Below are 14249 nucleotides of genomic sequence, written 5' to 3'. Positions count from 1 at the left end.
TTTATCCTGTACAACATGATTATCAGACTCAATACCTTCAATCTAAATGCCTTCAACTCTTACCCTACAAGGTCTGGAGCCTGCTGGTTTTCTGTTCTGGTAATTAATTGCACACACCTGGTGTCCCAGGTCTAAAACAGTCCCCAATTAGAGGGGAACATTGAAAACATGCAATGGAACTAGCATTGAGGTCCAGAGTTGAGTTTGAATGATCTAAACCAGCCAATCCTTAATTTCACTCAACACCAGAGAAGGGAACGGTACAGACGCTCTGATTGGCCGAAGCATGTTGAGCGGGAACAATACAGACACTCTGAGGCCTGTTGTTGCCATGGAGCTCTGGAGGTAAGGAAGATGTGACACCCCACTCATTTTCTCTGGTCTACTTATTGCCCCCGGGGCAAGATATCTCACTGGCAAAATAATCTGGGTGAGTGGGAAGGGACAATAAGTAGACCAGAGCCAACTGTCCCCTCTGTCACATGAGCATGCAAGATATTGGGCGCATTCCTCTGCCCAGGCGTCATTGATGCCTGCTAGATCTTACAACGCCTGGAAAGGTATTTTACGTATCAGCTAACCACATATGTTACAGCAATCTGTCAGTCGATGACGTGGCACGCAACCATTGGTTGATGCATGCAACGTCTGGGCAGGGGAATGTGACCAATATGGAGGAACTGTGAGCTCACGCGGGAAAAGCATGCTCTCGCGAGAGAGAGAGAGAACACCCACTGACACATACAGGAACCTTGAAAAAATGGTCCAATGGTAAACTGCCTGAGTAAACTTATCAGGTTTGTTTCCATCTATTAGACAAACCACTTTAATGTCTGTTACTGTAACAGGAATGATACAGCAACGATGACAGAATACTCACACCATGCATTCACCTGCCAAGTTCGGCTATAAACTAAGCAATGTCATTTGGAGTGTTGCTGTTTGTTTGGGGCGGGTCTGCATCTGTAAAAGTTGGTGTTATGCAACTAGTGATGCAGTGTGCGAGTCTTGATTAGCCACTTGAATACATTTCCACCATTGGTATTATGTCATACCAGAGCTCAATACTACTAATCAAGTTTGAGGCATCTTTGGTCAACTGAGTTCAACTCGGGATAACCAGTACCATGAAAGTGGCTCACCTTTTAGCCAGGTACATTTCTATGGCAATGAATCCTTCTGAAATAACTCTATATTTATCCCGACTGAAGTGTCTGAGTTGTGAGTTGAGGACTAATGAAATCAGATCGTTTTACCCTCTCGCATAGATTGAGTCATCCCCTTCTTCCTCAAATGAAGTTTAACACAAATGTTCCTTTTAAAAAAAAAAACTCACATCCTGTCATTACTAAATGTATCTGAAATGTAAATAATAATACAACTTTTATTGCGTGTCCCTTTCTGGAAATGTGTCATGCATCTTAACAGCACAGCATCACCAATAGGTGCATAAATGCATACATAAATCACAAGCAATAACATGTGGATACAGTCTGTAATGAAGTTTGTCAATTCTGGGAGGAGTTGAGCAGTTATTGATTCATACTGGTGGCAGTGGAGGCTGCTGAGGGGAGGACGGCTCATAATAATGGCTGGAATGGAGTCAATGGAATGGTATCAAACATGTGGTTGAAACCATTCCATTGACTCCTTTCCAGCCATTGTTATACGCCGTCCTCCCCTCAGCAGCCTCCACTGACTGGTGGGAAAGGATGATTTCTGGGATCTGTAAAGATGGACTCTGTATCGGCGGCTTGGTGGTAAGAGTCGGTACTCCTGGTTGACCAGGAGTCGGTACTCCTGGTTGAGTGGGTGTGTCAGGTCAGTGGCAGTTCTCGCTCCTGCCCCCACTACTCTCCCCAAGAACGGCGCTTCCATGTTCTTGAGATGAGCTCCACTGATGCACAGTCAAACCTTTTTGTATGATTTAATACAATTATTTAAATCGATAAGGGTGGGGACAAAATGTACTTGTGTACAAAGACGGCATGGGGATAAGTAATAAAATAAAGGCTGCACTTCTAAAAGCCTCTCACACCATATCTTGCAAGTTCAGCAGGCTATGTCTTCTTTCATTTTGATTTCGGCACAAATGAAAATGTTGCAATAACTCGCCCATGGATTGATGTCACATCATTGTCTCAATGAAGAGTTCGGTGTTGGGACTATCTCACATGCGGCATGCATGCGCAATTACAAACCTGCTAGTTAGCGGCAGGCAGAAAAGCAATATCCACTGTTGTAGTACGGATGAAGCCTGGGCTGGAATGTGAAGTAACTGAAGCCGGCTAGCTGTAGAAAACCCAGAGTAGATCTACACTGAACGAACATGTAAAGTGTTGGTCCCATGTTTCACGAGCTGGAATAAGATCCCAGAAATGTTCCATATGCACAAAAAGCTTATTTCTCTCAAATGGTTGTGCACAAAAAGCTTATTTCTCTCAAATGGTTGTGCACAAATAAGTTGCCTCGGTTGTTTTAGAGAATTTGGTAGTACGTCCAACCGCAGGCCACGTGTATGGCGCCGTGTGGACGAACGGTTTGCTGATGACAATGTTGTGAACACAGTGCCCGATGGTGGGGTTATCGTACGGACAGGCATAAGCGATGGGCAATAAACACAATTGCATTTTATCGATGGCAATTTGAATGCACATAGATACCGTGACGAGATCCTGAGGCCCATTGTTGTGCCATTGACCTGCAGCCATCACCTCATATTTCAGCATGGTAATGTAAGGCCCCATGTCACAAGGATCTGTACACGATTCCTGGAATCTGAAAATGTCCCAGTTCTTCCATGGCCTGCATACTCAGGCATGTCACCATTGAGCATGTTTGGGATGATCTGGATCGACGTCTTCCGACAGCGTGTTCCAGTTCCCGACAAGGTCTAGCAACTTTGCACAGCCATTGAAGAGGAGTGGGACAACATTCCACATGCCACACTGCACAAGGCAAATGGTGGTCACACCAGCTACTGATTGGTTCTGATCCACACCCCATTTTGTAATAAAAAAGGTTGTGACCAATAGATGCATATCTGTATTCCCAGTCATGTGAAATCCACAGATTTGGGCCTAATTAATTTATTTCAATTGACTGATTTCCTTATGTGAACTGTAACTCAAATCTTTGAATATATATATATTTTTATTTTTGTTCATTATAGCTTCCTTCCTAGTATAACCCTCAGGCGTAATACCACATGTTCAGGATCATTGAGATCTGGCTAACTATTTGACATACCTTCCTGTGCAGTACAATGTTAAAAGTCGCAATCTGGGATTGGAGTGGTTCCATTTCAACAGCCCCAACCCTCAGCCGTTTACAAAAAATGTGGCGGGGACCTACTGCTGTTTGAATCCCATATTGCCCCTTTAAGGATGCTGCTACAACCATGTAAAGGAACTTTACAAATAAAACATAGCAAGCGGTCATTATTTCCAAAACGTGGTAATTTTATTTACAGTTCAAGTCAGTCACATGCAACTTTTTTTTAATGAATAAAACAGAATTAGCAAAAGAAATGCATTCATTATTTTTTTCCTCCAAAATGTCAATTAAATATACAAAAATAGAGCTTACAAATACTGTACAGCAAATTTCTCAAAATATTCTGCTGCAGAATTCTTAATTGTATAAACAATGTTATATCTCAGGGTAGGATGGGTAGACCCATGGAGGGTAGGTTCACCCATCAAGGGAAGAAAGTGTGGGCTGGTGGATGAAGCAGGAGGTTGGGGTAAGATGGTGGGAGAGGTTATCACAGGGTGGGGTAGGTTGACCCATTGAAGAATGTGGTGGCTATTGGATAAAGTGGGTTAGGGGCGAGACAGGGGATGTACTTGAGGAAGGGAGAGAAGGGGGGCACTACAAGAGCTATACATTGAATAAATAGACACCATACACAACATTGAGAGGCAGTGACATGTGTTATTGAGGCCCAAGCGGCCAATTTACACAGCGTTGACCTTGAGGTCCGACTCACAAAATGGCTGCCAACAGCCAGATGGTTGATTTTTAAAAAGTGTTTCACTTACCATTGAAAAAATGTCTACTTAAGGGAGTGGCTCTACTATAGACACCAATGTGATCGCAGCTTGGTCTGGTCTACTTAGTTCACTGGCTTCCATTGAAACAGAAAGAAATAAGGAGTGGGATGTTCCTCTGTCTCTGGGTATACTTTCTGAGATAAAAGCACCTTATAGAAAGGATATGCAATAAAGGGCCCGTTATTACGCATTTTGGTTGCTGACAAAGAGCCTCACTTTCCTCTCAGTTATTCATGATATTGAAGCAAGTACACCATAGTCCTTTAAAATTACAGCCCAATAGCCTGGCGTTCTCTGGAACAGTGCTGACATCAATGGAGGTTACGGTGGGGTGAGTCATCACTAAATTCATCAACCGTCCAAAATCCCAATGTTTTTCAAATAGATTTGGCCTGGTACTTTCCGCAGTAATAACTAATAGACGATGGGTGATGATTCACTATGAATATACACATGATTCCTTCCTCTCGCAGAAGGGCCTCGAACTGCCTGCTGTTATGGCACTTGACCGTGGCTACATGCTTTCCAGGACTCAGAGAACCTAGAACCATGTTGTCTGGTCTGAGAAGCGTGGGGGAAGGATTAGGGAGTTACACAGGAAGAAATTATGGGGTATAATAGATGAGTTCTCTTCTGACCTTCAACTCTCATTTGAAAGAAGACATTACAAAATGTCTGGAATTGTTGCAATTCTCAGATGGGTAAATGGCAGTTATAAGTGCTCAGATGCAGTGTTTTCAATGGAAGAATTATCCTCAACTATTGTGTTAGATTCTGGGTTAAACTTGGAACATTGCTATCCTAGAGACTGGGTTTTACATCAGAAGTGAATGGTTATCTGTAGGATCCAGATGGCTTTGGAATGTGCTAGGTGGATGGGAAGAAGTCACAGGATTGCTAGAGGGGATACGGGTGGAGATCTTTGGATTAGGCATCAAGGTGGGGGTCAGGTCAGATCCCCTTGAGGGAGAAATTATGGTTTATTACCCTTATCACTTCGTCTTCCTGTCAAACCATAAAAGATGTAAGGATTGGAGAGAAGGAGGAGTGCCTAAATTGGAGCATATATTTACACACACGTGTGGTGGTGGAAACATGTGTTTGTCTGAATGCAGCTGTATGGAGCCTCTGGGCAGAATAAACTTGGTTAAGCTTTCATAGTGCCCGTTGAGTGTTTTTACTCTGAATTAGAACCTAACAGGTGCACAATGCACATCCCCTCCACAGTAAAAAAGTGTTTATGCAGTATGTCGTCCTACCAACACTACTACTCTCTATGTACAATTACAAAATGGTGAAATCGGCAGCCGCCATTTCATCGCATGCTTTTCACATTATCGGTCTCCTCCCCACCCAGTCCTATCGTTAAATCTCCCTCCAAACCGTCAATTCAGAGACAACCACACATAGTAGAGGACGAAGCGTCAAGACTTGCTGTGTTCTTCTTGGCTGTCTGTTACAATATCGGAGTCTTAAGGGAATAAGAAAGTGCTGGGGCTAGTTGTCAAAAGATAAACTTCGGACCAGTCAAACTTTGGAGTTCTGAGATTAATATCAGAGTTGAAGTCTCTTTGTACAAAGAGGTGTGTTTTATACCTATATTTGAGTTATATACAGAAAGGGTGTCACCTCCATTGCATCCTGTGTAGCTCATTTTTGTATGTAGCCACAAAGAAGAACCAAGAAGAGGCAAACAGGTACCGAAGCGACCCGCACATACAAGTAACGCCTTCAATAAAAAGGTTATGGTTTTTCCTCATTCCACATTCAACCACGGACTGGTGTCTCTTCAAACAAATAGCCAAAATGAACACACATCGTAAGTAAAGCACAAGTAAAAAAATATATACAATAATCACAATTGTCATCCTCCTCCCTCAAATACAATAGATATTATTGGGTGGGGCGGGAGGGAGACATTGTTTCTGATATTGGCAAGAAATAATGTCCTCCTATTATTTTCACCAGCTAGCTAGGCTAACATTCCCCTCTGTTGTTGTACGAAGGTAAAGCCACTGGACACAGAACATTTCGTTAACGACTTGGTGTTCTTAACACCTAGAATTCTAAGAATACCATTCTATTTTTAGGAGACACAAGCGGCGCAGTGGTTCTAGAGCTGGGCCTGATGCTCGGCACTGAAATAGCCCGGGTTCCTGAAAAGGTACAAACACTTAAGAGGGAAGAACCGAATCGACCCTGTTAGGACAGACCAGGCTTTCTTATAAATAAAGTTGCATTTAACACCATTATTATGACCAATCACCTAGATCTAGTCTGTGACCAGTGACACAAGCTGACCCCTGACCTATGGGACACTGTTTCCCCTCTGTTCCAAAATATCACACAGCACTTTTACTACAGTGATGCCACAAAAGGTGGTGCAACAAAGCACCAGGGTAGAGGGGTTAGTGTGTGTGTATATCGGGGAACAAAACACCAGTGTGGAGAGAGCGATTGGGGAAAGCGCTAGAATGAGCCTGCTATTCTCTACGACTGCTAACCAGGGCCTATACCAGCTCAATGACATCTACTGGAAACGTACGTATGTGTGTTGACCGATATGAGTGCTGCCAGAATTTGAACTAGATAGGCTAATTATCTCCCCCATAGCCTAATTAGCTCAACGCTAAGCTAAATCGCGTAAAGTAGTTACTAATCGCAGAAGCAGCTTTGAGTCGTTGACTGAATTGAGAAGGAAGTGAAAGCGCGTGTGGTCCTGCTCTTTCAGTGCTGAGTAAAAGACCATGCGTCTTTCTGCCATATGTCATGCTACATCCGTAATGGCTAGCAAACAAGAGACGAGGTTTGCTGCCTAGTTTGCGTAGAGTCACAACTTGATCTATTTCACCAAGCCTTTCACGCTCCAAGGCAGTGCTGTGTCACCCTGTAGCGTTCACTCCCATCATAGTGTGTCAAAAGTTTGATAAAAACAAAATGGAAATAAAATGAATTGAGCAAATTTGTCTGGTTTGATACTTTTATGTATAGCAGTCAAAATGCAACAATGCCTTAGCGCAGGGTTTCTTAAACTACTGTATGGGTTGGGGCCCTGGGCATGTCAGGTGGGTTGTGGGAAAACATCTATAATCACGCACTATTTATTCTTCATTTGGGTTGTTGGAGGACATTTTGGGTCAGGGGAGGATGGTCAATTTCTAAATTTTGGTTCTTGAGCTGGAAAAGTTTAGGAACCACCACTGCCTCAGTGGACCAGTGTTTGTTCTACGTTTCGTAAAGATTAGCGTATAGAATATATGATTCTAGACATAATCACATCGGAGACTATATGGAATATAATCATCTTGGCATTATATAAAGTACTCTAGTTTACTATGTAGTGTGTAGATTGGGCTAGTTGTTTTGGGCTAGTTGTTTTAGGCTAGTTGTTTTAGACTTCCATCAGGCTAAACCTCATTCAAACTCAAACCCGAGGACGGCAAGAGAGGGATGCATTTAACTGTATAAAACCAAAAGAGGAATCTTCCAGCTATGCGTTTTCATAGCGCTCCGTTGCCACAAGCTGAATGAGTAATGCTTTGGGAGCACTGTGGGCCCGGGAGGGGCTCAGTCTTCTCTTATGTAACAGTAACGGAGGCATCTGATTGGATGTTGGCTCTAGGGGTGCCATGGGCGTTGGGTTTCTCTTACTTCCTGATCGCCAGTCCACAGGAAGTGACAGAGGCCAGGACCCCTCCACAGTTTGTGTCGGGTGTGTGTGTCTGTCTGTGTGTGTGGGACACACACAGGGGGCTCTATGTTTACACTAGAGAATACTACTATTTTAATTTGATTCTACCCTCAAAACCTCATTGTGAAAAATCTTTCAATGAGAATACGAACTCGGCATTGTTGCGTTTTAACAATTAGTTCACATTTTTTCCCCCCAACAGAATAGTAACTATTGGCTTTTTCTGAAATGACAGATGCAGACCGTGACAGTGGCCACATAGCCTTTTTGTAACACACACACACAGGTAGTGTCCCAAATGGCACCCTATTACCTAAATAGTGCACTTTTTAGAGAATAGGGTGCCATTTGGGAACGCTGACACTGAGGTGTGCAGTGAGTAACAAACTGTACAACCTTCATATGCAAGAGGGGACGCAGAGTCCGATGCACACTGGTGAATCAGTCGGGTCACAACCCCACATTCACACCCATCCTCTCTTAATTCACACCAAGTACTGAGGTGATCCTCCCTTCCCTCTCTCACACACACACACCTCCAATATCCACTTTTGTGTGTGTGAGAGAGGGTGGATCAGGCCACAGAATTCTGCGGTTCCTTGAGCTTCCCACGAGTATCCTGACATTAATTCATTTGGAGGCTACTGTCCCTTTATGATACACCCCCCCCCCAAAAAAACAGTATCCACTCAACTAAAAAATTAACTCACGTGGCTCTGTATGTACACACAAAAAAAGTTAATTGAAATAATAAAATATAAAATATAACCTTGTTGCTACTACAACCTCCTCACAAGCGTTCAATTTTTAAAGTGCTTGTAGAAAAAAAAAATACTAAGGTTTAGTTGTTAAAAAGAAAACTAAACGATGACGCCATTTTCATTTCAACGTGTTGTAGTTGTTGGTTTTCGTGCCTCTTACTCGTCACGCGCTGGTGTCCCCAGAAAAGTGCTTTGGTTGTGAAACGGTCAGAATAGTGACCACGGCTGTGTCCAAAAAAAAAAGAGTGTCAGTAAAGAACCGTTATTATAAAAAAATCCTTATGGGAATCCACCAAGGCAGAGAGATGAGGAGATGCAGCAGATTCACTTCTTCGTCACCGTGAGTCTCTGTCTGCACCGTAACACTGTTGTGTGTCTGCCCTGTCTCTTAATCACATATAAAACGCCTCGATCATCCCTTCAGCGTCATTGCGCAAAATGGTACGCGGCATCATCTGGATATGTGTGCAACAAAAGTTCAACCTTCACCTTCTGCTACCATCTCTGTCAAGCCGTCTACGTCCGATGATGCAAGGCAAACACAGCGTTCCATTGGAAATTAATGTACTTCTGGTGTACCAAAAATGCAATGACGCTGCCTGTGTGATCGAGGTATATGTGTACTTGTACAGGTGTGTGTGTGTGTGTGTGTGTGTGTGTGTGCACTGCAGTCTGCGCTACACCAGGTTTTCCATGCCTGGCAGGGGCTGCTGTATGGGCACGGTGACGGTAACGTCCATGGCGTTGCCCGCCTGCTGGGCAAGCTGCAGGACGGGCATGTTGCACAGCGGGCACACCTTCCTCACCTCCAGCCACTTAATGAGGCACCTGGTAGAGCGAGAGAGACCAATGGGGGACAGGGTGAGAGAGAGTGGGGGGGGAGAAGAACAGGGAGAGAGGGGGGATAGAGGATGGTGAGGAGAGAGACAAGAGAGAGACAAGATTGTTCATTTTTAAGGTCATTTAGCAGACACTCTTATACAGAGCAAATTACATGAGCAATTAGGATTAAGTGCCTTGCTCAAGGGGCACATCGACAGATTGTTCACCTATTCGGCTCAGGGAGTCAAACCAGCAACCTTTCAGTTACTGACCCAACTCTCTTAACCCTTAGGCTTAAGTCATCACTTGCAAATGTGGGTGACACTGACATCGGCTAGACTATAAGTGTACCCGTGTGGGTTTTTCTAGTGTTGTCTCTCTAAAACACTAGCCCTCTCAGTTCAGCTCTTTGACTGCTGCAACTGATCCAGCTATTCTATTTCTGACTGCTCACAAAGTGCTAGCACTGGGAGACCAGGGGGCTTATTCCACAGGGCAGACTGTTCCGCATAGGAGCTAGAAATAGCTGTATAATACAAATTGAATGTGTGTGTTCTGTCTACCTGTTCCATTTCTATCTGCAGCCATCTACCATCCCTACACGTTCAGCCCTACTGAATAAGGATGCTATGCATTGTTAACGGAACAGACAGCGAGACTACAGCGCGAGACAGTACAGTAGGTTGATGGGGCCTAGACTAGGGTGTACGTCCCAAATGGCACGATATAGTGCACTAAATAGGGTGCAAAATGTATGCACCCCTAAACAGGGAATGGAGTGCAAAAGTAGAGCACTAAAGAGGGAATAGGGTGCCATTTGGGAAGCACAACTAGAGCTTCTGCCCATGACTCAGTCAGAAGTAAGTGGGGGCGGTGTGGCGTGTTCGTTGCTACTTAATTATTGACAGTGGGGCTGGCAGTTCTATTTTGGTACACTCTGGTCCTACAGGGTTGGGAAGGGACTCACACACAGGAGTGAAGGGGGAGAGGGACTGTGCTTCCTTCCCACGGTCACCTACTAGAGGGGTGCATTCAACCCCTGTGAGGTTTATAAATCTTCTGCTCTCCTAGTGCCATCTAGTTCTCTCTGCAGTCCCAGAGGGCCACACACACAGCGGAGTGTGTTGACATGAAAGTCAGTGTGTTGTGATTGAGTGGGCCTCGCCCCAGCTCCTGACACATAGTAAAAACTAGGCTGAGGCTCGCACGACGTAAACAGCCCAATTTAAATTGTCATGCTGGTGGGAGGAAACTCATCTGGCCCCAGGCCACCAGAGACTTCCAATCCATCAAGCGCTGCATTGTGTTCCCTCTCACTTGCTCTCGGTCGGTAGTTTCCTTTCCCCATAATCTCTCTCCATTGCATTCATCCCCCCCTTCACGGATTTCTTCAGTCTTTCACTCTGTTGCCGTGTGCTGGGTTGCTCTACTAAGAGACCTTGGAGGGGGCGGGTACTGTAGATAGCGGTGAAGAAATGGCAGTAAAGGGACCATCACTTCTGCAGCCGAATTATAACATGTTTGACTTGGTGTGAGGAAGGGCCCGGTCCACAATATTGGGTCCACTTTGCCCCTCAACAGAAGTTACGGTTATTGTGCAACTGGGGCTGAGTGAGTTGGAATCACTGGACTTACTGTGTTGACGGTAAGCACTCTGTGTGAAGAGGACGTCCACCATTTTGGATCCACTTTGCCCCTCATGCTTATCAACAACAGACCAATATCATTGTTATTGTGCGACTGGGCTGAGTACAGTGGGTGTGTGAATTAGACTAGGATGAGTGAGTTGGAATCACAGTTAGGATGGGAAAGGTGCTCTGTGTACCATTTTGGGTCTAGTTGGACCCACATGCTCATCATCAACGGAACTTGTTATTGTGCAAATAGGGCTGCATACAGCGTGTGTGTGTGTGTATTAGACTGGGCTGAGCGAGCTGGAATCACAGTGTGGATGTAACTTTGTGCAAGGAGGCGGGAGGCACCATTTTGGGTCCGCCTAGCCATATATGCTCATCAACAGAACTTATCCTGCAACTGGGTGATCTTTTAGAATCGCAGTTTGGATGGGAAAGGTGCTCTGTGTACAGGGTGTGGCTATTAGATTGGGTTATGTAAATGGGGCTCAACCACACTGTTTAATGTTATTGTGAGACTGGGGCTGAGTGGAAGACAGCCTAGGCTTAGCTGGGCTAGGCCTAACTGGGCTAGGCTCCATCCACAGGCTCTGTGTACAGGGTGTGGGCATCAGCCAGGCCTCTGGTGTACTTACTTCCTGTGAAAGGCGTGTTTGCACGGGCAAATCCCCAGCTCGTCTTTCTGTTTGAACTCCTCCAAGCACACCGCACATATCTGTTGACACAGACGGAGAGAGATGGGCGGGGGGGACAGGGTTAGCAAGGCAGCAAAACAACCACAGTCACTGTAGCTGAAGTTTAAGGAGAGGAGAGATTGAGACAGAACGAGGGAGAAACAGGGCTGTTTCTCCAAACAACATAAACAGCTTCGAGATAGTGGGTTTTGTATGTACCGTTATGGCAACGCATCAAGGATGACAGACGTCAGTATCTCAAACTAAAACATGTCTGGGCATTGCCAGAGGAGGGAGCGTCGACACATATATACGATTTGTACACTTCTGGGCCCATATTCCTGAAGCTTCTCAGAGAGTGCTGATCTAAGATCAGATAGTTTTGCCTTTTAGATCATAATGAATAAGACTACATGGACAAGGGAACCTGATCCTAGATCAGCACTCCTACTAGATGCTTTCTGAATATAGGCCCTGGAACCCATCACCTCGATATACCACTTCTCATGCCAGATATGTGATTTCTCTGGCCTAGAAAGAGTGGCGACACACCTCGCGATCAGACTCCTCGGGCTGGAGAAAGAAGCCTCTCCCTCAAACAGTAGAATGTTGTCATTAAACTGTGATGTTAGAGGGAGCATTCTGGAGAGTGGAAACAGAAAAGGCCTCTGCACCTGGAGTGTTATAGAAATGCATAGGGGTGTGATCTATATCACAGCCCAACTAAATCCAGAAATTACATACGATACACACACACACACACACACACACACACACACAATGTCGATTGTGCCCTCAACTTCACACAAGCCATTAAAACCAGTTGAAACTAGATCCAGTAAGGGTCTCCTCAGCCCAAACCAGTCTGGCCCAGCTGGGTGCGGTGTACTGTGTGTACTTTCCTGCGTAAAGTTGCCAGCCCAGACAGCTAGGCAAGTAAGCCTAAATAAGACCATTAAAAGCTAGTTTTATAGCCTAGTTTAGCCAAGCTGAAGCAAATGCTAGCTGTGTAGTAAGACAAGAGAACACCACACAGGGAGAGAGCGGGACACTCGCCTGGGTATTTAAAGTCTCTTTTTGTGGAGGGCTGGATTCAATCACTTCTGCATTAGCAATATTGATGCAGGGGTCGTTGTTTAGAACTACTACTACATGCTCAGACCTTATTCTGAAAACCTGTAAGCACCCACCTAAGTCGCCCAAAGCCAAATCGGCTCTGTTATAGGACACCCCCAGGAGAAATTAGTCTATGCATGAGTCTCATGACACCTTATTCCCTATATAGTCCACTACATTGGATTTGAATCGCATGGACCCTGTTCAAAAGTAGCGCACTAAGTAGGGAATAGGGTGTCATTTGGGATGCACATTGTTTGTACCAGCTGAGCATGTTCGATTGAGCAGCGCGCTGAGAGGCAGTGGTTGGTGTGTGTGTGTGTGTGTGTGTGTGTTGACAATGACTGGGAGTAGTCTGTTTGTGGCAGTGAGGAAGGATTAGCCCTACTGTCACAATAGGACTGTGTGTGGGCTGGGAGAAGAAGAGTGTGTGTGTGTGTGTGGTTTGCATGCGTGTTGGGGTCTGTGATGAAGCATTTAACCCACTGTCACAATAGGTCTCTGTGTGGACCGGGAGATTTTTGTCTGTCTGTCAGTCTGTCAGTGGTCAATGGAGAAGGTACAACGGTGCTGACAGAGGCAGGATGGCGCTTGTCAGTGCTAGCTTGTCAGTGCTGCTGTACACACACACACACTCCCCATTCAGTGACCTATCGGCACTATTGTGTGTGTGTGTGTGTGTGTGTGTACATTACTGCCAGTAGTGGTTCCACAATGTTCATGAAGAATCACCCTTGTAACTTGTGGCAGAAGAATCAGAATTAGTTGGGTAACAGATTATTAAGATGTCTTATCTGCATAATATGCTTATATGATATACTTGTTATTGGAATGTATTCTTTCAGACTCTGGTGTTGGCAGTTGCACTTCTTCCCTCAAGCTGGGGCTCAGTCACCTGTTGCCCAGAGAGGGGAGAAGTCAGGCTCGTCTTTCACATGTCCCTGGTGCTATGCAGAATATCAGAAAGGGAAGAGGACAGGAGGGAACATTGTCTTCATATGTGAATGTGTCTTTACCTATTCTTAAACCCTGTGAAGAGATGGCGTGATTAATGGGGAACCAATTACTTGTCTCCACAATGTCTGTGCACCAGTCATTCCTTCCTTTGGCCTTGGGGGAAATAAGGTTTGAGACAACAGATGTGCGGGGTAGTGTCTGGAACCATTGTATATCATCTCTGATGTTGCACTTATCCCTGGATTGTGTATGACCTAGAGGCTCAGTCCCCTCAATCAGCTTGTCCAGGTGTGTGGTCAAGAAGGGGTTTACTTGAGATGAGAGTATCTGGAGTTGACAATTGATTTATGCCATTGGATGAGTTGGTGTTTTCGTGCTATGAAGTACCAGGAATGAGATCGGAGCCTCGTCTTAGGGGCCAAACTGAACGATAATTTATAGCAAATGCTATCTGACTACCGGACACTCCTTTCTCATTTAAAAAGTCTCACCTTGTGACCCGTTCCAAACATCTGTTGTTTGTTATGTAGACTAGGGGG

General features: G+C 44.9%; 1 protein-coding gene across 2 annotated transcripts in view; it reads right to left on the bottom strand.

The window, feature by feature from the left end:
- Positions 1-3437: 3437 nt before the first annotated feature.
- Positions 3438-14249, bottom strand: part of LOC112231719 (RING finger protein 24) — a 53782-nt gene continuing 42970 nt past the window's right edge. For both annotated transcript variants that reach the window (XM_024398448.2, XM_024398447.2), the window contains exons 5-6: positions 11599-11678; positions 3438-9335 (exon numbers count right to left, since the gene is read on the bottom strand). In XM_024398448.2, the coding sequence (XP_024254216.1) occupies positions 9185-9335; positions 11599-11678 (231 nt within the window). In that variant the 3' untranslated portion in view covers positions 3438-9184. The remainder of the gene's footprint in view (positions 9336-11598; positions 11679-14249) is intronic.

Source organism: Oncorhynchus tshawytscha, linkage group LG34 (genome assembly GCF_018296145.1).
Source record: "Oncorhynchus tshawytscha isolate Ot180627B linkage group LG34, Otsh_v2.0, whole genome shotgun sequence".
In the NCBI taxonomy this organism is placed as follows: domain Eukaryota; kingdom Metazoa; phylum Chordata; class Actinopteri; order Salmoniformes; family Salmonidae; genus Oncorhynchus; species Oncorhynchus tshawytscha.
Note: the sequence above shows the minus strand (reverse complement) of the source record. Positions and strands in the feature narration are given on the sequence as shown.